The sequence below is a fragment of the Humulus lupulus genome, chromosome 2 (assembly GCF_963169125.1).
Source record: "Humulus lupulus chromosome 2, drHumLupu1.1, whole genome shotgun sequence".
Classification (NCBI taxonomy): Eukaryota; Viridiplantae; Streptophyta; class Magnoliopsida; order Rosales; family Cannabaceae; genus Humulus; species Humulus lupulus.
Window position 1 is genome coordinate 116,695,768 of NC_084794.1, and position 24,231 is coordinate 116,719,998.

At 33.9% G+C, this 24,231-nt stretch overlaps 1 protein-coding gene and 1 non-coding gene across 2 annotated transcripts; both read left to right on the forward strand.

The window, feature by feature from the left end:
- The first annotated feature begins 7,709 nt into the window (after positions 1–7,709).
- Positions 7,710–7,816, forward strand: LOC133820156 (small nucleolar RNA R71). Its single transcript, XR_009886585.1, has one exon. It is a non-coding gene; the product is annotated as a small nucleolar RNA R71 (small nucleolar RNA).
- Positions 7,817–10,602: 2,786 nt separating this feature from the next.
- On the forward strand, positions 10,603–15,658 carry LOC133814649 (exopolygalacturonase-like). Its single transcript, XM_062247584.1, has 4 exons — positions 10,603–10,799; positions 11,224–11,368; positions 14,426–14,734; positions 14,897–15,658. Exons 1-4 carry the CDS (start codon positions 10,603–10,605, stop codon positions 15,656–15,658), a joined length of 1,413 nt encoding a protein of 470 aa, XP_062103568.1.
- Positions 15,659–24,231: the final 8,573 nt, after the last annotated feature.

Consider the following 24,231-nt stretch of genomic DNA (forward strand, 5'->3'; position numbering starts at 1 on the left):
AACACAAATAATGTTACTAACATTTTTGTAAAAAATTCACTAAACCAATGAAAACTACCTCCTCGGCAACGGCGCCAAATTTGTTTAACGCCCAAATCGTGACAACCACTAAGCGGTGGTTGTAGTATAGATCGAGCGGTCAATCCACAAGGAGGTAACCTAAAACCAAAAGATTAGTAGAAAATAACACAAAATGTTAGTAACATGAAATAAATAAAAATGGAAATGAAAAGAGATTTGAGATTTTGGTGTTGTCTTTTTGATGAAATGATAAAATGAGATAAGTGAAATAAAGGTAAGATGTAATCAAGAGTTTGAGAAATGGAAAGGTTTCAAGAATCATCCATATGCTTGTTTAGTTACTTGGTTACTTGATTTACAAAAATACACAAGTAAATAGTTCACATCCAACATTTACTTGGAAAATCTAATATTAAAGTCCATATTCATTTCTAACAAAAGTCCATTTGAGTTATATAGTTCTTTACTTTAAAAGCACAATGTTAATCTTATGAAAAATATAAAAATGACAAAATACCCAAGGGCAATAATGCAATAGAAGATTAGACATAAAATTATGCATCAATATTACTTTTACTAATTAGAAGCACGTAGAAAGAGCATGACTAATCCTATATACTATTAGCACAAGTAAATAAAGATAACAAGATAGAAAATGGGGATGAAAGAACATAAATTACTCAAATACATTACATTAAGAACATAGTAACTGAAAGTGGAAAAATAACATTACTAGCATTGGGAATCATCCCTAACCTTCCTAAGAAGATTAGGCCATTATGCTCATGATTCTCACAAAAATCTAAGAAGAAAATATGAGAAGAAAGTGAGTAGAAATTTTGCTATAGTTTCTTTACTCTAAAAATTACATACAAAATGTGAAATGAGAGTCCCTATTTATAGAGGGAGAAAAGGACTAAAAAGATATTAAACAACAAAATGGGGTTTACAAAATAAATATGATTTTGAAAAATCTAATCTTATTATAAATATTAACCTAGTTATTCTAGGGCATGGTCAATATGCTCTTTTTCAAAAACACCAAAAAAGATGAGCTTTAAAGCTCAATATGGGAGGTCCAAGGCCCAAAGAGCACACAAAATGGGCTGAGTGTTGACCCAGCCGCAACCAATCAGAGGCAGACACATGGCACGGCGGGGTTGGTCATGGGGGCAAAAAGAGCAGCTGGGAGTTGACGTGGCATCGCGTGGTTGGCTGGCAGGGACGATGGCAGGCGGCTAGCAGGCACGCGTCAGGCAGCTTGCTTGGCTCGGCTCGGCTGGTAGATGGCTAGCTTCGGTGGGCTTGGGGAGGGACAGACCTGGGCTTCTCCTTCCGATTGGGCCACTTTCTTTCAAGAAAAGTGTCACTTTCTATTCTCTTTTTTCAGATTTAATTATTTTCTCTTTTCTCTTCATTTCAAAGTGCCAAAATACAACTTTAATTCCTACAAAATAACAATATATTAAGTCATAATCAATTATTTTCATTTATAAAATAAATCATATTAATTCCATGAAAATATTAATTAAAACATAATTTATTTTAACTATTAAAATTAATAAATGTGTATTTTTCACCACTAATCACAACCCTCAACTAGCTTATTGCTAGTCCCTAGCAATTCAAGCGAAAAATAAAATTATCAAGTTAAATATTCAAGTCAAAACAAGCAAAATCATCTAAGCATTTTCAAAATATCAGCAAGAAATCAGAAATTACTATCTAAGCTACTTCAGTTGCGATTCCAAAGTTGTGTATGTGTGCACCAAACCATATTCTTTTTATAGCAAGTCAAAACACAAATAATTTCAAAAAAATTCAAAACTATAAAGGTCTCAACTCCAAATTCCTCACAGACATTGAAAGTATTTGTATGGGAAGGATTACACTCTTGGAGTTAGAAATGTATTAGTTTACACTCAAATGAGAAAATATAAACTTTTTAGGACAAGCAATTTGAACAAGTATTGATCACAAAATAGGCAAATCAACTTATTGGAATTCAAATGACAAACAACCTTTGGGATTTACATGAGAAAACTCAAAGAACAAAATGACAACTAACTAGAAAATATAAATAAGAAAAGGAACTATAAATTTTTTTTTTTAATACAAATACACAAAATAATAGAAATATTTTCTTTTTCAACAACTACAAAATAATAGAGGAAAAATGTTGTCCTTGTTCTCTTTTTTTTCATTTATTTATTATTATTTTTTTTCTTCATTCTTTTTCCCTTTTTTTTATTTATTTCTTTTGTTTTCTTTTTTTTTTTGACAAGAGACAGCACAAAAATAAAATGGAAAATACAAATAAAATACATTAAATGGAACAAAAATTTAAAATTTATTACAAAGACTCATTCTTATATGAAAAAAAATCCCTCTAGTAAATGTCATGTTTTAAATTCCTAATATGTGACTTTACCAATGATCAATAAAAGTTCAAAAAATTGTTTTCTCAACTCTCACAACTTACCAAGAAATGAAAAACTTTAAACTTGAAATTTCTCTCAACTATTTGTGTTAACAACCAATTTATCACATGTTTGGAAAGTGCACAAAAGAACTCTGAAAATCACTTCTTAATAGCTAAACATGGTAAGAACTAACTCAAACAAACAAGTTATACTCATGCTTGGATAATTTTGAGAAAATTTGACTTAAAAATTCATCAAGACAGTAATTTTTCCAAATGAAAGCCAATGCCTGCTCACCACCCCCAACCATAATCAGACAGTGTCCTCAATGTCAAAATAAATAATCAATGAAAAAGGTAAGGAAAGAGAACACCTGGATGATGACCATGTCCATGAGGCGAGAGTGAAAATAGCCTGGTAACAATACCCCAAAACATACAACAATAAAATAAAGACAGGAAAATAAAAGGAAAAATAAATAAATAAGAAAACAAACAAATCATTCAGAACTTCACAATGTATAAATTGGGTCCTTAAGAAAGACCTCTTCAACATGACTCACACTCTCAATATAATGCTTCAGCCTTTGACCATTGACTCAAAAATTTCTCCCATCGATTGGGTTCTCGACCTCAACAGAACCGTTGGGAAATGCTTGCTTCACAATAAATGGACCAGTCCATCGCGATCGCAGTTTACCGGGGTGTAAGTGCAAGCAAGAATCATATAGATGCACTTTCTGATTTGGCTCAAAGTGTTTTTGCATAATTTGTTTATCGTGAGTGATTTTCAATTTTGCTTTATAAATGCTAGAATTGTCATAAGCATCATTTCTCAACTCCTCAATTTCAGACAATTGGAGTTTGCGATGGATACCTGCGACATTCATATCAAAGTTTAGGGCTTTGATAGCCTAATACGCTTTATGTTTGAGCTCGATAGGTAAATGATAGGCTTTTCCAAAGACAAGTCGATAGGGAGACATCCCAAGAGGGGATTTGAAAGCAGTGCGGTATGCCCAAACAGCGTCTAGAAGACGTGTAGATCAATCTTTGCGGTCGGGATTTACCGTCTTTTCCAGAATTTTTTTTATCTCCCTATTGGCTAACTCAACTTGACCATTAGTCTGTGGATGATAAGCATTTGTAACTTTATGAAGTACACCGTACTTGCGCATAAGAGCCTACGAGGATCTGTTGCAAAAATTTGTGCCTTGATCACTGATCATAGCGCAAGGAGTACCGAACCTTGACAACACATTTTCTTTCAAGAATTTGACAACTGTAGCGTTATCATTGGTTCGACATTGTACAGCCTCGACCCATTTGGAAACATAATCCACAGCGAGAAGAATGTAAAGGTAGCCAAAAGAAGGTGGAAATGGTCCCATAGAGTTTATCCCCAACAATCAAATATTTCGATAACAAGATTTGGGTTCAAGGGCATCATGTGCCGACGGGATAAGGAACCTAACTTTTGGCACCTTACACAAGAACGACAGAAATCATTGGTGTCTTTGAATAGAGTGGGCCAGTAAAGGTCGCATTGTAATATTTTTGCAGCAGTTTTCTTCACAGAGAAGTGGCCACCACAAGCATCATTGTGGCAAAAATTCAGCACACTAGACACCTCATCGTCGTGGATGCATCTTCACATGATTTGGTCAGGGCAATAATTGAATAAGTATGGGTCATCCCAAAAGAAATTGCGCACCTCGACCAGAAATTTGCGTTTGGCTTGTGAACTCCATTCAGATGGGAGTTCACCTGTTACTAAGTAGTTTATAATGTGAGCATACCACGGTAACTTAGCAATAGAAAGCAATTGTTCATCGGGGAAATCGTCATGAATAGGTATACCATCAGCGGGATCGCTGAGTTCAAGTCGGGACAAGTGGTCCGCGACGACATAATCAACACCATTCTTGTCTTTGATCGTTATATCAAATTCTTGCAAAAGAAGGATCCACCGTATATTAATCGCGCCTTACCATCCTTTTTGGAAAGGAGATACTTAAGGGTGGAGTGATCTGTGAAGATTGTAATAGGTGATCCAATCAAATAAGATCGGAATTTGTCAAGGGCAAGACAACGACAAGCAACTCTTTTTCAGTAGTGGAATAGTTCATTTGAGGACTATTGAGAGTTGGGCTTGCATAATAGACAACAAAGGGTTTCCCCTCCCTTTGTTGTTCTAGCACAGCTCCCACATCAAAGTTGTTAGCGTCACACATGATCTCGAAAGGAAGACTCCAATCGGGTGACTGAATGATGGGAACGGAAGTGAGTGAATTGACAAGTATTCGGAATGATTCCTCACACTTAGGTGTCCATTCAAAAGTGGCATCTTTGGCTAGGAGGTTTCTTAGAAGACAAGGAATCATTGAAAATGTTTGTATTAACCTCCTATAGAAACTAGCATGACCAATGAATGACCTAACGTCTTTGACAGTCTTAGGAGTAGGCAGGTTGGAGATAAGGTCGGATTTAGATTGATCAACCTCAATTCCTCTTTCAGAAATAATTTGGCCTAAGACTATGCCAGAAGATACCATGAAGTGGCATTTCTCCCAATTGAGCACAAGTCCTTTCTCAATGCATTTTTTTAAAACGGCTTCAAGATGAAGAAGGCATGTGTCAAGGGAATATACAAAAACGGTTAGGTCATCCATGAATACTTCCATTGATTTTTCAATCATGTCACTAAAGATGCTCATCATGCATCTTTAGAAAGTAGCTGGTGCATTACACAAGCCAAATGGCATACGCCGGAAAGCAAAAGTGCCAAAGGGACAAGTGAAAGTGGTCTTATCTTGATCCTCTAATGCATTCTCAATTTGATAATAGAAAGAATATCCATCAAGAAAGCAATATAAAGGATGACCAGCTACACGTTCAAGGATTTGATCAATGAATGGGAGTGGAAAATGATCTTTGCGGGAGGCGGCATTTAACTTTTCTATAATCAATGCACATGCGCCACCCTGTCACAGTTTTTGTGGGGACAAGGACCCCTTTTTCATTTTGGATCATGGTGACACTAGATTTCTTAGGCACGACTTGAGTAGGACTGACCCATTTGCTATCAGCTACTGGGTAAATAATACTAGCTTCTAGCAATTTCACAACTTCATTGTTTACAACTTCTTCCATTGTGGGGTTCAGTCGCCTTTCAGGGTCTCTTCGTGGGATAGCCTCGTCCTCCAGATTGATTCGATGGGGGAAAATTAAAGGGCTAACACCTTTGATATCAGAAAGCATCCAACCTATCGCAGATTTATGCGTTCGCAGTAGCTCGAATAACTGCAATTCTTGAGAATTTTGAAGGTTGGACAAGATGATAACTGGAAAGGTTTCACCGTCCCCCAAGAAAACATGTTTCAAACCCTCACGAAGTTAGGTCAATTGAACAATTGGAACCTCTTCAGCTGAAGTTTTTGTCTATGACTTCTCACGAGGTAGCTCTTCAAAGTGAGATTGCCAAAACTGAGTCCTTTTATTGTGTGAGTTTATGCGATCTGATATTGCAAGAGTAGACTCAATAGAACTGGGACTTTCATTGTCTGACAGAAGGAGGAGTTCATCAAGATTATCAAAGTTGCTTCGCAATTGAACCTCCTCAGGAATTAAAGAGTCAATCATGAAAGTTTGATAGCATTCATCATCTTCTCGGGGTTGTTTCTCGATGTGGAAGATATTGACTTCAAGAGTCATGTTTCCATACGATATTTTCATTAGACCATTCTGACAATTTATCAAAGCATTTGAAGTGGCAAGGAATTGTCTTCCGAGGATAATGAGAATTTTAGACTCCATGTTGACCGCAGATTGGATATCAAGAATAAGAAAATCCACGGGGTTATAGAATTTTTCAATTTGAACTAACACATCCTCAACAATACCCCTAGTCTTTTTGGTGGATCGGTCAGCAAGCTGTAGCACAACATAAGTTGGCTTCATTTCTCCAAGACCGAGTTGCAAGTATACAGAGTAAGGAATGAGATTTACACTCACGCCAAGATCAAGTAAGGCTTGGCTGACTTCATGGGTCCCAATTTGGCAGGAAATGGTTGGACAACCGGGATCATTGTATTTCGGCGGTGCCTTTTGTTCAATCACCGCACTCACTTGCTCAGTCAAGAAAGCAGTCTTCTTGACATGGTGCTTCCTTTTTGCAGTGCATAGATCCTTGATGATTTTGGCATAAGCTGGCACTTGTTTTATGATGTGAAGAAAAGGAAGATTAATCTTCACTTGTGTCAAGTGCTCAAGGATTTCAGCTCGGTTATCAGGAAGTTTCCCAAGGTTTCAAAGCCTGGGGAAATGGTACTTTTTGAGAGGCATTGAGTGGTGGATTTTCGGGAGTGACTTTTGGAATACTGGGAGAGTTGGATTTTATGGGTGGTTCTTACAAAGTCTTACCACTTCTGGCGTGATGGCATTTACTTCCTTGACATTTTTATCATTAGAATTTGAAGATTGGGCCATGTGTTGGCCTTGCACATTGAATTTCAGTTGGGAAGGAAGTTTGCCTTTTTCCGGAATGGCCAGGGATTCAGTCAATTTTGAAAATTGACATTTCATTTCCTTGATTTCTTCCATCATTTGGCGATTTAGTTTGGATTGTTCCTCTATGAATGCATGAAGAGTATTCTCGAGAGAATTTCGTTGTGGATGAGCATCGTATTGAGGTGTAGAATACGCCTTTGATGGTTGAACTTGTTGCTCATTTCTCCATTGGCCTCCAGACGATTGAGCTTGGTTGGAATCTCTCCAACTGAAATTTGGGTGGTTTCTCCAACCAGGTTTCTACGTATAGGAGAATGGCTTGTTATATGCCTCTAAGTCATTGCATTGCTCCCCATAAACTCCTCTCAGTTCATTCAAAGCTAAGCAGTCCTTAGCTAAGTGCTCCGTCCCTCCACAAACAAAGCAAGGTTCTTGCAGTTCCGCTTGAGCAATGATGTGCGGTTTTTGGCCATTTTTCGGCATTAAGACCTCAAACTGCTTTTTCAAAGCTTCGAGTTGGACCTTAACATTATCCTCTTCTCGAAGTTGATAGATCCCAGATGGTTTGTGTCGGTTGGTGCTATCAGTAGCACATGGACCAGTCCAGGTGTGAGACTTTTTCGCGGTTTCTTTGAGATATTCAAGAGCATCGTCTGGCACTTTTTCGAGGAATTCACCATTACATAGCATTTCTACAAACTAGCGCTCATGACTCGTGAGGCCTTCATAGAAGTAACTGACCAAATGCCAATTCTCATAGCCATGGTGCAGGCACTGATTCAACAGATCTTTGAATCTTTCCCAGACTTGATAGAACGTTTCATTGTCCTTTTGGGAAAATGTGGAAATCTGTAGTTTTAGACTGTTGGTATTATGGCTGGGAAAGTGTTTTAGAAAGAAAGATTTGGTCATCTCCTCCCACGTTCCAATAGACCTAGGTCTCAATGAGTATAACCAGCTTTTGGCTTTATCCTTCAAGGAGAAAGGGAAGAACTTCAGTCGCACAGAATCGACATTTTTGGCTCGGTTATAGAATATGGCTACTACCTCCTCGAATTCTCTGATACACATATGGGCTTTCGTTTTCCATTCCATGAAATGTGGGCAAGAGTTTAATCATGCCAGGTTTAAAGTCTAATGTGGGCATATTAGGAGGGAAGATAATGCATGAAGGCCTGGAGGTGCGAGTAGGATGGAGGTAGTCATTGAGAGTTCTTGGTTGGATTTCATCATTGCGAGCCATTGTGAATGGATTATTATTAGCTAGAGTTTGTGGAGAAGCAGGATTGGTGGAAGGAGTTCCAGAAGGAGTGGTGGATGAATTAGAAGAAGTGTCACTAGAAGTTTCGTGATGATTCATCCACTCTCGGAAATCAAAATTAGATTTATTTTTTATTTTCTTTTGGATTTTTTTTATTATTTTTTTTTTGTTAAACTTGTTCCCAGGTAGATTTGGATATTTTTGGTTGATCTCCAACGCCTTACTAGAACTCCCCGAGGTTACTGAGTAACTATGGTGGATCACAAGTCAACCTTTTCGACCAAACAACATTTAAGCCGAGCGAAATTGCTTATTTTGACAGAACAAGCTTGCTTTTCTTATAGTAATTAGTTCAACAATGTAATAGTGCAAAGGTAGATACTCAAAATGTCCCAGGCCGATTGGGAAGGTTGCCAAGGTACCGCTTTAGACCCACATTTGCCTAGATAGAACTCCCCGAGGTTCCCAGGTAAGTGTGGAGGGTAACGCTATCACAAACCTTATTTAACAACCAATCATTCTAGACAGAGTAATATCAGTTTCTACCATTTGTAATATTACACAATTGTTCCCAATACTAAGCGTTTTATGATTGAAATTTTATGAACAATTTTATGCAAATTTTTTTTTTTAAAACCTAAATTCTAAGGAAAACTAAGGCAAAGAAAAAGGAAAGCCTAAACTAAACAACACAAAAATAAAATAAAGAAAAGAAAATTAAAGTGAAGTTAAAATAACAAGCTTAATTTTTTTTTAAATATGTGTTAAACTAAAAAAATAAAAATAAATTAAGAAAGAGAAATGGAGTAAGAATTAGCTAAAAAAAAAAGATAATTATATAAATATATATGGTCCTTTTTTTTGTTTTAACCAGAAGAAAGGAAATTGAAAAAAAAATAGAAATAAAAATAAGAATAAATATTTTATTTTTTACATTTTTTTTTATAGATATGTATATATTTATATGAATATATATATATATTGTTTTACCGAAAAAAAAATTAAAAAAAAGTAAAGAAAGAAAGAAAGAAAATATATACTTATAAATAAACAATTTTTTTGTTTATGATTTTTTTTAGTTTTTTTCTTTTTCTTTTTGTTATAATAATCTAATTAACTAAAAATTAGTAGATAAAAAAAAATTATACTAACACAATATTTATTCCAACAAAAACACAAATAAAGTTACTAATATTTTTGTAAAAATTTCACTAAACCTTTGAAAACTACCCCCCTCCCCCCCCCCCCCCCCGGCAACGGCGCCAAAATTTGTTTAACGCCCAAATCGTGACAACCACTAAGCGGTGGTTGTAGTATAGATCGGGCGGTCGATCCACAAGGAGGTAACCTAAAACCAAAAGATTAGTAGAAAATAACACAAAAAGTTAGTAACATGAAATAAATAAAAAATGGAAATGAAAAGAGATTTGAGATTTTGGTGTTGTCTTTTTGATGAAATGATAAAATGAGATAAGTGAAATAAAAGTAAGATGTAATCAAGAGTTTGAGAAATGGAAAGGTTTCAAGGATCATCCATATGCTTGTTTAGTCACTTGGTTACTTGATTTACAAAAATACACAAGTAAATAGTTCACATCCCAATATTTACTTGGAAAATCTAACATTAAAGTTCATAGTCTTTTCTGACAAAAATTCATTTGAGTTATAAAGTTCTTTACTTTAAAAGCACAATGTCAATCTTATGAAAAATATAAAAATGACAAAATACCCAAGGGCAATAATGCAATAGAAGATTAGACACAAAATTATGTATCAATATTACTTTTACTAATTAGAAGCACATAGAAAGATAATGACTAATCCTATATACTATCAGCACAAGTAAATAAAGATAACAAGATAGAAAATGGGGATGAAAGAACATAAATAACTCAAATACATTACATTAAGAACATAGTAACTCAAAGTGGCAAAATAACGTCACTAGCATATGGATTCATCCCTAACCTTCTTAAGAAGATTATGCCATTATGCTCATGATTCTCACAAAATTCTAAGAAGAAAATATGAGAAGAAAGTAAGTAGAAATTTTTCTATAGTTTTTACTCTAAAAATTACATACAAAATGTTAAATTAGAGTCCATATTTATAGAGGGAGAAAAGGACTAAAAAGAAATTAAACAACAAAATGGGGTTTACAAAATAAATCTGAAATATTAATAATAAAATATGATTTTGAAAAATCAAATCTTATTATAAATATTAGCGCAGTTATTTTGGGGCATGGTCAATATGCTCTTTTTCAAAAACACCAAAAAAGATGAGCTTTAAAGCTCAAAATGGGAGGTCCAAGGCCCAAAGAGCACACAAAATGGGCTGGTGGCAGCTAGAAGTGTTGACCCAGCCGCAACCAATCAGAGGCGGACACATGGCACGGCTAGGCTGGTCATGGGGTCAAAAAGAGCAGTTGGGAGTTGACGTGGTGTCGCATGGTTGGCTGGCAGGGACGGTGGCAGGTGGCTGGCAGGCAGGCTGCAGGCGTCAGACGGCTTGCTGGGCTCGGCTCAGTTGGGGTGTGGCAGATGGCAGGTGTCAGGCGTCAAACGGCTTGCTTGGCTCGGCTCGGTTGGTAGACGGCTAGCTTTGGTGGGCTTGGGGAGGGACGAGCCTGGGCTTCTCCTTCCGATTGGGCCACTGCCTTTCAAGAAAAATGCCACTTTCTATTCTCTTTTTTCATATTTATTTATTTTTTTTCTCTTCATTTCAAAGTGCGAAAATACAACTTTAATTCCTACAAAATAACAATAAATTAAGTCATAATCAATTATTTTCATTTATAAAATAAATTATATTAATTCTATGAAAATATTAATTAAAACTTAATTTATTTTAACTATTAAAATCAATAAATGTGTATTTTTCACCACTAATCAACGTGTATGAGTGAACACAAATACTAATGATGCATATGTAAGTAACTTTCTAAGTTTGTATATATGTATATTATTCAACTATTTTATGTATTAATAGTCTTGTTTCTAAACTGCAGGATGCCTTATAGTAAGAACGCCAGACACAATCCCAATCTCAATAACAATCCCAATCGCAATCTGAATCTTCAGCAGGAAGTGCTACTGTCAATGAGACACAAGTCGTTTCAAAGGTACTTGGTCAACATCGTGCCCACAACTGAGGTATTGGACGCAAGTTAAAAGGCACTAGTACCTTTGCCTCAAGCGCCACCGAATCCTCTTCACAATCAGAGGCATCACCATTTCCGTCCGCCATAGTCGGCCCTCCAACGATACCACCTGAGGCTTTCCAAACCATGATTCAACACTTCAGTCAAGCCTTTAGTACCCGGAACAACAACTTCTAGCAAATGCAATAATTTTTGCAAGCAACAAATCCGAACATCCAAGCTCCACAATTTCAGTCTGTCAACTTGGACATGAATATGATAGAGTCCATGATGACAAACTTTCAACCACAACAGCCACAACCACCACAACCGTCTGAAGATAATGACTTTGGAATTGATTTTGATGACATTTAGTTTTATTATATTATTATTTTGAACTTATTATTATTTTGTGTTGTTTTTCTTATTTTGAAGACAATACTACTTATGTTTTGTTTTTCTACATTTTGGAGACTATAGATATTGTTAAATTGGTTTTATTATTTAATTAATAAATTAGTTTTATTATTTAATTAAATAAATTGATTTGATTTATTTAATTAATATTTAATAATTTATTATATGAATTTTAATTAATATAATTAATTAATTTTTTAAAAATATATACGTACAGCGACGACATGTCGTCGTCGTAGGGTGCTCGCTGAACACGAAAATCTGAGATTTTGTGACACTAGGGCAACGACATGTGTCGTCGATGAAGGCATATAAACCCACACTCTCCAGCGATAATATATTGTCGCTGCAGATGGGGCGGTCGATGGACCTACAGCGACCACATGTCGTCGCTGTAGGAGTTTTTTAAATTCAAATTTTCAAATTTTGCAACCACCTACAGCGACAACATGTCGTTGCAATATCTGAGTCCAACCAAAAAAAAAGTATTCCCTATTGCGACTGGCATGTCGTCGTAAAACACTACTATGATGACTGCGTTTTGTCGTCGCTGTAGGTTGCTACACATACGAATCTACCGCGACGCCGTTTTGGCGACGACTTCTTGATCTGCAACGACGACAGGGTAAGCTGGTAACGAATAAATCAAAAGACTTGAATAATATAATTAACAAAATATTAATCACTCAAAATTAAGATTGAATTGACATATGGTCAACGTTGTGATATGATTAGATTATATTAGATAATCATGATACTTGCTTATCTTATCAATAATCAATATGGTCAACGTTGTGATATGATTAGATTAGATAATAACAATACATCCGATCTTATCTACATTGTCAATGTCTCGAATAAGACATCACACCCCAAATGTGTATGCAGATCATATTGTAGATAATCAGATCAGTGAAAATCAAATGCACTGACTTAATCTTAGGACTCGTTCTTTTTAACATATAATTACAATTATAATCTACCGTGACCTAGTCACTATAATTGTAATTATTTATATGTTCGGGATTTTATAAATGTTTGTATTATTCAATTGATTATGTAATAAAACAAGCAAGCAAAACGGTTATCAAACTAAATAATTTCTACTTCTCTTAATGACAATATAAAATTGTCTTACATGTCCAACGTTGTTTTATAAGAGCATAAAACCCAACACAATACCGATCTTCAATTACCAGATTTATATAAATATATATATATGGGTTTATGTAAAGAAGAATAAGTTTTCTCTTTTCAATTTGTGTAAACTAATATGTCAATTTATTTTCTATTCATGAAAAGAATTCATGGTGGCATACCTTTGCATGTACATAATGAATTGCAAGCTTTTAGATTTTGATCAATTTTTCAGCAATTTTTTATGTTTCCATTGAAAGCTTTAGAGTTAAACCACGCTGTGTTACTTCTACAGATCTGAGAAAACTATGCAATGTGTTCAGTTTTTTCATTATTTGTAATTTATGTTGAATAATTTGTAACAATGCAATTCTTAGAGTCTAATAATTTGTTTCACCAAGAGGATTTTCTTATTTTGGATTTAATTTTAATTGTTGAGTATGGTCGTGTCTTTACCAAATGAATAACAGAAGTGGAATACTAGTCATGAATTTTGTGAGATAACAAGGCTGAAGATCATGTTGATTTTCAATCAATAAATATTTTAAAAATCAACATTAGATCTATCTCCGGCACAACATCCTCATTCCTCGCGGGTCGCTACTGAATCTCATTGATTGGGAATGAAAATCCTTCAGGTCGGGCCCACCACCTTCTCTGTAATCCTAGCCTCTGCGGGTTCTCAAATGGAGACTAATTGCCACGAAACTCACCGAGAAAACTCCTCAAGTATGGTTTCTATAAAAAGTCACATGTACAGAATGATCGTTGCCTACATGTAGGGTACAAACAATTAGAATCCTATATCTTTCTTGGCTTTCCAAGAATTTTTTTTGATATATACATATTTATATCCCATCTATTATCTCAACGTCATTTCATTTTAGTTGCACTCTATTCCCATACAGAATTTTCTCTTTCTCATTAGAAGAGGAACTAAATAATAACAATAAATAAGACCAGACAAAAAGATCAACATGAGGTGATTCTTCAAATACGGAAGATATAGACATAATAAGAACGCAAATAGCGACATTTAAAAAGTATGTGGTAAAATAAGGGAACTTAAAGCCAATTTTAGAAAGATTGACCCAATAGATGGCTACAAAGATTGTGAAATTTAAGTGGTAACTGTTGGGGTTAATGAAGTGTATATAACGGGTCAAAATATAGATAGAATTTTCACTTCTGCGTCAGACAATACGTCTAATAGAGATATATATATATATAATTAAGTAGGAAAGTTACACAAATTATGGCCCCAGAAGCAAATATAGGTGGAATAGTTAATTTATTCATAATTTTGGCATCTCATGCCACGGCCCAAGTCTTTGATGTGACAAAAAATGGAGCAACACCCAGTAGCCCAGATATTTCTGCGGTAAAAATTAGTGTGTAATTTGAATTGCATTAGGCATGTGGTAAATAGATTATTTATATATACATATATATTTCATTGAACAATAAAGATGTATAAGTGAATTTATATTCTATATATTTATATGTGTACATGTAGAGTTTGTTAGCGGCTTGGAATGGGGCTTGTGCATCACCAACGGCAAGTAAAGTGGTGGTGCCCAGAGGGACATTCCAATTAAGCGGAGCAATGCTACAAGGACCGTGCAAGGCTCCAATTGATTTCGATTTGGAAGGCACATTGCAGGCCCCTGCAGTGGGCCCTGGTTACAGATCCGCAAATATTTGGGTCGTTTTTGCTTACATCGACTTCCTCACTATCTCTGGTACCGGCACTTTCGACGGTCAAGGCCCATCCGCATGGGGTAAAAAATGTGACTGGAATGAGTTCTGCGGTAACCTTCCCATTGTAAGAAGCTCCACATATGATTCACATATACAATAATTAAATAATAAATTAATATACGGTGATGAAATTGAATGTTGCGTGATCTTAATGCAATCACGACAATTTTATCTTTTTTTTTTAGATTTTATTTCTTTTCATTAAAACAAAACAAATAATAAACAGAATATAAGGTTCAACTTTGTGACGAACGCCATAATTCAAGACGTGACAAGCAAAGACAGCATGCAGTTTCACGTCAATCTTATCGGCTGCACGAACGTCACCTTCCAATACTTCCACGTGCTCGCACCCGAAACGAGCCTCAACACCGACGGAATCCACATCGGAAAGTCAACAGACATCAAGATTATCAACACTACAATTGAAACTGGCGACGACTGCATTTCCATCGGGGATGGCAGCAAGCAAATCACTGTCAACAATGTCACCTGCGGACCGGGCCATGGCATCAGCATCGGTAGTCTAGGAAAGTATCCGGACGAGGAGCCCGTACAGGGGGTTTACGTGAGAAGTTGCACATTGAAGAACACCCAGAACGGAGTCCGGATTAAGACTTGGCCCGACTCCAAACCTGGAGCAGCTTCCGACCTGCACTTTGCGGACATAACCATGGAGAACGTAGGCAACCCGGTGTTGATCGACCAAGAGTATTGCCCCTTCAACAGTTGCAAGGATAAACTTCCGTCCAATGTTAAAATCAGTAATGTAAGCTTTACGGGCATAAGGGGATCATCTTCTACCCCCCTTGCAATCAAACTGGTGTGCAGCCGTGGGATTCCCTGCGAGAACATTGTCGTTTCGGATATTGACTTGAAATACAACGGCAGCGAAGGGCCAATTTCTTCTGAGTGCAAAAATGTTAAGCCTACCGCGACCGGCATCCAGAACCCGCCGGCTTGCTCTACTACCGTCGCCCCTACTTAGTTAATTTTTTTTCATTATTGTTAATATGAAGACGCATGTGTGAAATATACATGTAAACGGGGCATTAAGGAAGTAGGGAATTTTGTTGTAGTAAGAAATTTAATTTTGACTGTTATAATTTATTAGCCACAATAAATTACTTTATCGATAAAGTAAATTGTTGCTTAAGAATATAATGGAAAATTATTGGTATACACTTTTAGTATTTTTGTTAAGTGATAGATTGCAACTTTTTTTTTAATGATATATAATGTAGTCACAAAAAACCTCCAACAAATTTTCAAAAAGTTATAAATAATTTATAATGTAAAAAATATGATTTATATATCATATTGAATGCACATATAAATATCAAAACAAGCACGTATGAATTGTTTGACTCATGATTTCAATATCTTAAATTATTTGAATTTTCCTACAAATTTGTGGGAGGTCTCCTGTAACTATATTATACATTGTCATATAAAAAAAATAGAGTTGCAACTTCTCCATGTATCGAAAACACTAAAAGTACCTAACAATCACTACTATAGTAGTACTCATATATATTTTGATAAGGAAATTTTGTTATCACAAAAAATGGCTTCACAAGACGACTTTGCAAAGAGAATCTCTAGCAAACTAATAGGACCTTGAAAGGAGGTATTTTGTGAGGTGTGTTAATAGAAAGACCTCACAAAGAGAGATTTTACGAGGTGATTGAAGGGATTGTCTTGCTTCCCAATTGTTTAACCCAAAATTCGACAATATGATGTGCCATATGAAAAGCACATGTGGCACCAATAGGTATTAATTTTCCCTATGTTGGTCAATTTGCTTGTGATGGTCGATTATACTTTACTAAAACAGAAGAAGCTACCCAACTCAGAATTAGATAAGAGATAAAAGATAATTGCTCGAAGATTGTTGGTCGATAACAAGAACTTGATCGAGTACACTCAGATCATATAAGCTGCTCGAGAGAGGACCTAGTCGAAGGGCAGCTCACTTGACCAGAAAGACCCGAATCTTATGGGATATTTGTGCAACTGTTATTTGAATGTATTTTTTTATATTCTTTTATTATATATTCAAATGTAACAAATTTACATTATGCGTGTGGGGCCAATTTCATGCTTGTGAGGCCCATGAATCACTAAGAGACTCTATAAATAGAGATCTCTCAGAGTTATTATTTCTCATGTCGACATTACATACAAAAACTCAATCAAATTGTATTCTCTCTCAAGCTTAGGAAACTCAGTTGAATCTTGTTCTTCGGATCTTGAGTCTAAGACCTTCTTGATTGATAAAAGGGCAAGTGGACATAGGTCATTACCAACTCTTGAGGCCGAACCATTATAAATTCTTTTGTGTTGTTTACTTGAATTCAACTCTTTTATATTCTTAACTGTCGTTCAAAGTGATTCAGTGTCGTTGAAAAAAATGTTGGTCAACATTTTGGTGCTTTCATTGAGAGCTAAGCTCAAGAAAGTGATTTTTACATAATTCAAAAACAATGGCTATTACCACAAGAAGTCAGAGCTAGGAACCCCAAGGAGGAAACAAAACTATTGGACCACATGACTGTCCGTCGAGCAGTTAGTTATCTCTCCTCTGCAACCTGGCCAGCAGGTCCCTGTGACTAGGGATCTGTCTCCACGAGGAGCGCTGGGTAATGACGAGCCCCACATGGGCTTGGGGGAAAATCTCAACCAGACATCAAACAACTGAAAGAAGTCTTGATTACCATGCATGATAATCAGACAGCAACCTAAGAGGTTATATCTGAAACCTTGAACAATAAGAAACAAGACTTTCAGTCTTGGATAGATCAATGTCATCGAGTGATAACTCTACAAAATAGAGTTATTTTACCACTTTTTATGTGCTAATTGTTGCTTAATTCTTGAGTTTTTAATTGATTTATTAAGTTTTAAAGTAATTTTGAATTTATTGGTTTATTTTGATTTTATATATTTTTGTGTGTTTTTATAGTTATTTTGTTGTAAAATGTTGTAGTTAATTATTTGAATTGTTGTTGTTTAATTTGAGGTAAAAAATGTTGTATTATTGAACTTAAATGTTAAATATAAATTAAGTTATAATTAATATTTTCAAAGAATTAACTTGATTTATTTTATAGCTGAAAATATTTTATTATGATTTATTTTATATTTATTTTGTAGGGAACTTTGAAATTTTTCTGCTTGAAAATAAAGAAGAGAAAAGAAAAGAAAAGTGATAATTTTGTGGGAAAGACAGAGATTTTGGCATTTTTCAAAGGCCCAAAATCCATGCACTCCTGCCATTCCCTTCTACCAGTCGTTGGGCCTGCCTCCAGGAGCCCAACCCGAGGCCCACCTTCAGCAGCCTCCTGCCCACGCCTGAAGCTCCTCCTGCTAAGCCCGAAGTCCTCAGGCCCGTTTCTCTCTTCCCAGCTTCCTTCAGCTTTTCCTAGCAGCTGCCACATCCAAGCTCTTTCTTCCAGCCCATAGTGGGCCTGCCTCTCTGCGCCTAGCCCAATTTTCCCCAACCAAAGACCTCCTGCCCACAGCTGCCAACAGCCACTTTTTCCCCATTTTTTGAGCCCAACAAATACATTTTGTCTACTTGTCCCCTTGGCCAAAAATACCAACTTTTTACACAACTTTTCTACACATTTTACCCCAAAACATCATTATTACACCCTATAATTTACCAATATTTTCCATATTATAATTAATTAAATTAATTTAAATTGATTATTTTAATATCTCATTTTGGTTATAAATATGGAGTTTTGAAGACCATTTAGGGTGTCAATTTTGGGGAGGTTACCATACCAAAAATTCTACACATTTTAAAACCTCTCTATTCTCTTCATCTTCTTCTTCTTTTTGGTTATTTTCTATGGATTTTTAGAGGAAAAATTTGGGTGTTCATCCTTCAAATTTTCCTATTTATGTTTGTAATTTTTAGTTTGTATTTGCTATTCTAGTTATGTGTTTCTAATCTTTTTAAGATTATTAAGGTGATGATGAAACAATATGTAACTAGATAGTATTTATTTTATATGTTGATTTCTCATTTTGTGCAACAAAGTTTATAGAATTTTCTTCTTCAAATATCTTCTTTCATTTTAAATATCATGTATTTTAGATTGTTAGCACATATTTACACTTTGTTCTTCATTAGTGCAAAAACATAATATTCTTTGTGTAAGATATGTCATTAAATTGTACACATCCATGCTTAGAACAAAAATATTATGTTTTGCCTTATAAATAATGTTCATTGATTTATTTGTTATTTCATTAGATTGATTTACACTAAATGCTTTGAAATTATAATTTTGAAAAATGAAGAAAAATCCTATCTTTTTAGAAGTAATTTGTGCTTAAAATTATAAATCTATTTGGAAAATGATTGTTTGAATTATTTTAACTATCACTAAAACTTGGGAATCAATGTACTTATAAATATTATTGAACTTATATTTTGTGGATTCAAATCCTTAATAATCTTATTTTACTATCTTGATTTCTACTTTTAATTTAGTTATATATATTGTCTTTAATTTCTTTATTATTATCTTTTATTTTATTTTTATTATACAAAAATCCCATCAATCTTTGGAACTAGGTTAGAATTTATTAATTTTGGTTTAAAATAGTTTTCTTTTCGATTTTAGACAACTCATTTGGGTTCGATCTCGTACTTACACGAACACTATATTCCATATACGATTCGTGCGCTTGCGAGTATAAATATTTAAAACATACCTGTTTTGGGTCCATCAAATTTTTGGCGTCGTTGCCGAGGAGTTGCAAGAGAAAAGAAACGAAATTTATCTCAAAGTTAGTGAATTTTTCTACTAGTTATTTTAATTTTTGCATTTAAAAAAACATATAAATATATATATCTATAAAAACTAAAAAAAAAAGATAAAAAGAAAATTTGAGACGGTTCTACCACCCATAAAAAAATTTACTTATATATTTATATTTATTGCTTTTTTTAGTTGACGGCACTTGTGCCTCCTATCTATCCTTCTAATTTTTATAGTCGATGACACTTGTGCCACCTAATTTTGTTGTAATTTATCTTGTTTTTATTTTTATTTATTTTTTTTATTTTTGCAAGTTACTAGTTGATGACAATTTTGCCTCCTAGTCTTTTATTTTATGTTTTAGTTGATGGCACTTGTGCCTCCTAATTTTTTACCTTAATTTTGTTATGGTTGATGGCATGCTATGCCTCCCTACTCTTGCCTAATTTTTTATAGTCTTATTTAATTTTACTTTATTCTTCGTTGTCTTTTATCATATTATTGTGAAAAAAATACTTGAAAAGAAAAAAAACTTAATTCTTGTCCTAGCTCTTGCTTTCATTTCTTAATATTGTTTATGTTATCTTAATTTTATTTAATTTTTTTTTTGTGTTTAGTACTCTTCTTAATTTCTGTTATAATTAAAAAAAAAATCTCTTGAAATGAATCATTTTAATTATAGTTGGAATTCTGAGTACAACTATTCCGAGCAATCAAATTTAAATTATGGAGAAACTAATAATATGTATGATATGCATGAATACTTTGATATTTCATTTGATCCCACCTATAATCCAAAATTTTCACGGAGTCATACCTAGTCTCCAATAAATCAAGGGCATGAATTCAACATGCCTAATCCTAGTCATGTCCAATCCAACCTATCATATCCCATTCAACAAGAAACGAGCCCATCTTTAGAGGATACTCTACAATAGTTCATGCAATCAACCTACCAAATCTTACTAGCTCAGTCTCAATCAATCTCAAAAATTGAGACAATAGTAGGACATCTTGCAACTGTCATAGAGTCGGAAAAAAAAGTTTATCCCAACCAACCAATTCCCAATCCAAATAGTCAAATTAAAAGTGAAAGGGAGAATGAAGTTGTTGAAGAACTTGTAATATGCATTCAACCCCCTAATGAAACAAAAGAGTTGGATGAAATCATTTTAGAGGCTCATAAGGAAATAAAAAAGATATAATTATATTTCAAGAGCCTATAATTGAACAAATTTGTATATTTACTCAAAATGAAAATGAGCCTAATATAGATATGCAATTTTTCATATTTTATTGATATTCCATTAAAATTGCATATTTCTAATTTTCTTGTAGGTGTGATGTTATCAATCATTATTTATGATATTTGCATCAAAGTCATAACTCACCCTACAAATGACATTTTACATCATCGATTGGGTGTAGGTTGAAAAAACAAAAAAATTATAGTCGAGCTAAAGACTATAAACTAAAGTGCTTTGAGGGAGGCAACCCATACTTTAATGTTTCATTTTATATTTCACTTTCGTTGTTTGTTTTTGTTTCATGTTTTTCAAAAAGTTTGAAGGAAACTTCTTGCCCAAAAAGAAAAGAAGAGAAGAGAACAAAAGAGTCAAATCAATGAAGCATTCATCAAAGGGAGTATTTCTTAATTTTTTCTATTTTATTAAATATTGAGGACAATGTTTCATTTAAGTTTGGGGGTAGTGTATCTGTATTTTTCTTTGTGTTTATGTGTGTTTTCTTTGTGTTTTGCATGTTTTTCATTTGTTGTAAAATTCAAAAAAAATATTCTTTATTTCTTTTTCTTTTTGTTTTTATGTCAATTTCATTTGTTATATAATGTTAAAAAAATATTTTCTTTGTTTTGTTTGAAAAAAAAATATTGGTGATTTTCATTTTCTAATTATAAGAATTATGATTGAAATTGTTCTTAGTTCTTAGAAAAATATAAATAATTATTAAGCTTTACTTTTAATTTCTAAGTTAGTTTTGTTTAAATATATATTTTTCATAATATGTCACTTTTCTATTCTATTCGAATTTGTGATATTTGGATATAGTTTATTTAAATATTAAATTCTTTAAATCTCTAAAAAAAAAAATTGAAAAATCCTAGAATTTGCTTGATTATCTCTTGAGATTTAATTTATTTTTGTTTGCATAAGCTTGTCTAAATGGTCACATGATGATTTAATGTTTTTGTGTTTGTATGTTAAGTATCTATTTTGAAAATAATTTTAACTTTTCAAATTAATTACATAAGCTTTACTTTTATTTGTGATTTTCCTTGAACTATTTCCATTATGTAATTTTTAAGTTAAACATTATTAGACATCACCAATTAAAAAAAATGTGTTTTTTTAATTTTTCTTTTGCTCGAGGACTAGCAAAATATTAAGTTTTGGGGTGTGATAACTCTACAAAATAGAGTTATTTTACCACTTTTTATGTTCTAATTGTTGCTTAATTCTTGAGTTTTTAATTGATTTATTAAGTTTTAAAGTAATTTTGAATTTATTGGGTTTATTTTGATTTTATATATTTTTGTATGTTTTTATAGTTATTTTGTTGTAAAATGTTGTAGTTAATTATTTGAATTATTGTTGTTTAATTTGAGGTAAAAAATGTTGTATTATTGAACTTAAATGTTAAATATAAATTAAGTTATAATTAATATTTTCAAAGAATTAACTTGATTTATTTTATAGTTGAAAATATTTTATTATGATTTATTTTATATTTATTTTGTAGGTAACTTTGAAATTTTTCTGCTTGAAAATAAAGAAGAGAAAGGAAAAGAAAAATGATAATTTTGTGGGAAAGACAAAGAGATTTTGGCATTTTTCAAAGGCCCAAAATCCATGCACTCCAACCATTCCCTTCTACCAGCCGTTGGGCCTGCCTCCAGGAGCCCAACCCGAGGCCCACCTTCAGCAGCCTCCTGCCCACGCCTGAAGCTCCTCCTGCTAAGCCTGAAGTCCTCAGGCCCATTTCTCTCTTCCCAGCTTCCTTCAGCTTTTCCCAGCAGCTGCCACATCCAAGCTCTTTCTTCCAGCCCATAGTGGGCCTGCCTCTCTGCGCCTGGCCCAGTTTTCCCCAGCCGAATACCTCCTGCCCACAGCTGCCAACATCCACTTTTTCCCCATTTTTTGAGCCCAACAAATACATTTTGTCTACTTGTCCCCTTGGCCAAAAATACCAACTTTTCTACACATTTTACCCCAAAACATCATTATTACACCCTATAATTTACTCATATTTTCCATATTATAATTAATTAAATTAATTTAAATTGATTATTTTAATACCTCATTTTGGCTATAAATATGGAGTTTTGAAGACCATTTAGGGTGTCAATTTTAGGGAGGTTACCATACCAAAAATTATACACATTTCAAAACCTCTCTATTCTCTTCATCTTCTTCTTCTTTTTGGTTATTTTCTATGTATTTTTAGAGGAGAAATTTGGGGGTTCATCCTCCAAATTTTCCTATTTATGTTTGTAATTTTTAGTTTGTATTTGCTATTATAGTTATGTGTTTCTAATCTTTCTAAGATTATTAAGAAGATGATGAAACAATATGTAACTAGATAGTATTTATTTTGTATGCTGATTTCCCATTTTGTGCAACAAAGTTTATGGAATTTTCTTCTTCAAATATCTTATTTCATCTTAAATATCATGTATTTTGGATTGTTAGCACATATTTACACTTTGTTCTTCATTAGTGCAAAAACATAATATTCTTTGTGTAAGATGTGTCATTAAATTGTACACATTCATGCTTAGAACAAAAATATTATGTTTTGCCTTATAAATAATGTTCATTGATTTATTTGTTATTTCATTAGATTGATTTACACTAAATGCTTTGAAATTATAATTTTGAAAAGTGAAGAAAAATCCTATCTTTTTAGAAGTTATTTGTGCTTAAAATTATAAATCTATTTGGAAAATGATTGTTTGAATTATTTTAACTATCACTAAAACTTAGGAATCAATGTACTTATAAATATTATTGAACTTATATTTTGTAGATTCTAATCCTTAATAATCTTATTTTAGTATCTTGATTTCTACTTTTAATTTAGTTATATATATTGTCTTTAATTTCTTTATTATTATCTTTTATTTTATTTTTATTATACAAAAATCCCATCAATCTTTGGAACTAGGTTAGAATTTATTAATTTTGGTTTAAAATAGTTTTCTTTTCGATTTTAGACAACTCATTTGGGTTCGATCTCGTGCTTACACGAACACTATATTCCATATACAATTCGTGCGCTTGCGAGTATAAATATTTAAAACATATCCGCTTTGGGTCCATCATTGAGCCCTTGAAGCTCGACAAGAAGAAGATGATCACCGTAATACTGAAGCAGCAAGGTCGCTGAAAGCTGTCTTACAGTGAACTCAGTTCAATGTGAATCGCCAAATGAATTCAAAACCAGACTACTCGAGCTCGTGAGCCTGATCAGGAGACACGATCTCGAAACCAAGTAGTTCCACCTGAGAAAATGTGCAACAATCGCTCAAACAGAGTAATTCGACCGAGAGTTTTTCCTAACCGTGACAAAGGCCAAGGTTGTGGTAGGCAAGTGTTTGGAGAAGGAAGGCCTGCTGATAGGCAACTGGGACGATCAGTATCAAGAGGGGGACTACCTCCTAATCAACAAAATCTATGACCAGGTCAACAATTCCCACAACCAAGGAACGAAAGACCGACAAGCTAAAATCAAGGCCATTAGCCTCGACGTATTCAGTCCGTTGGGC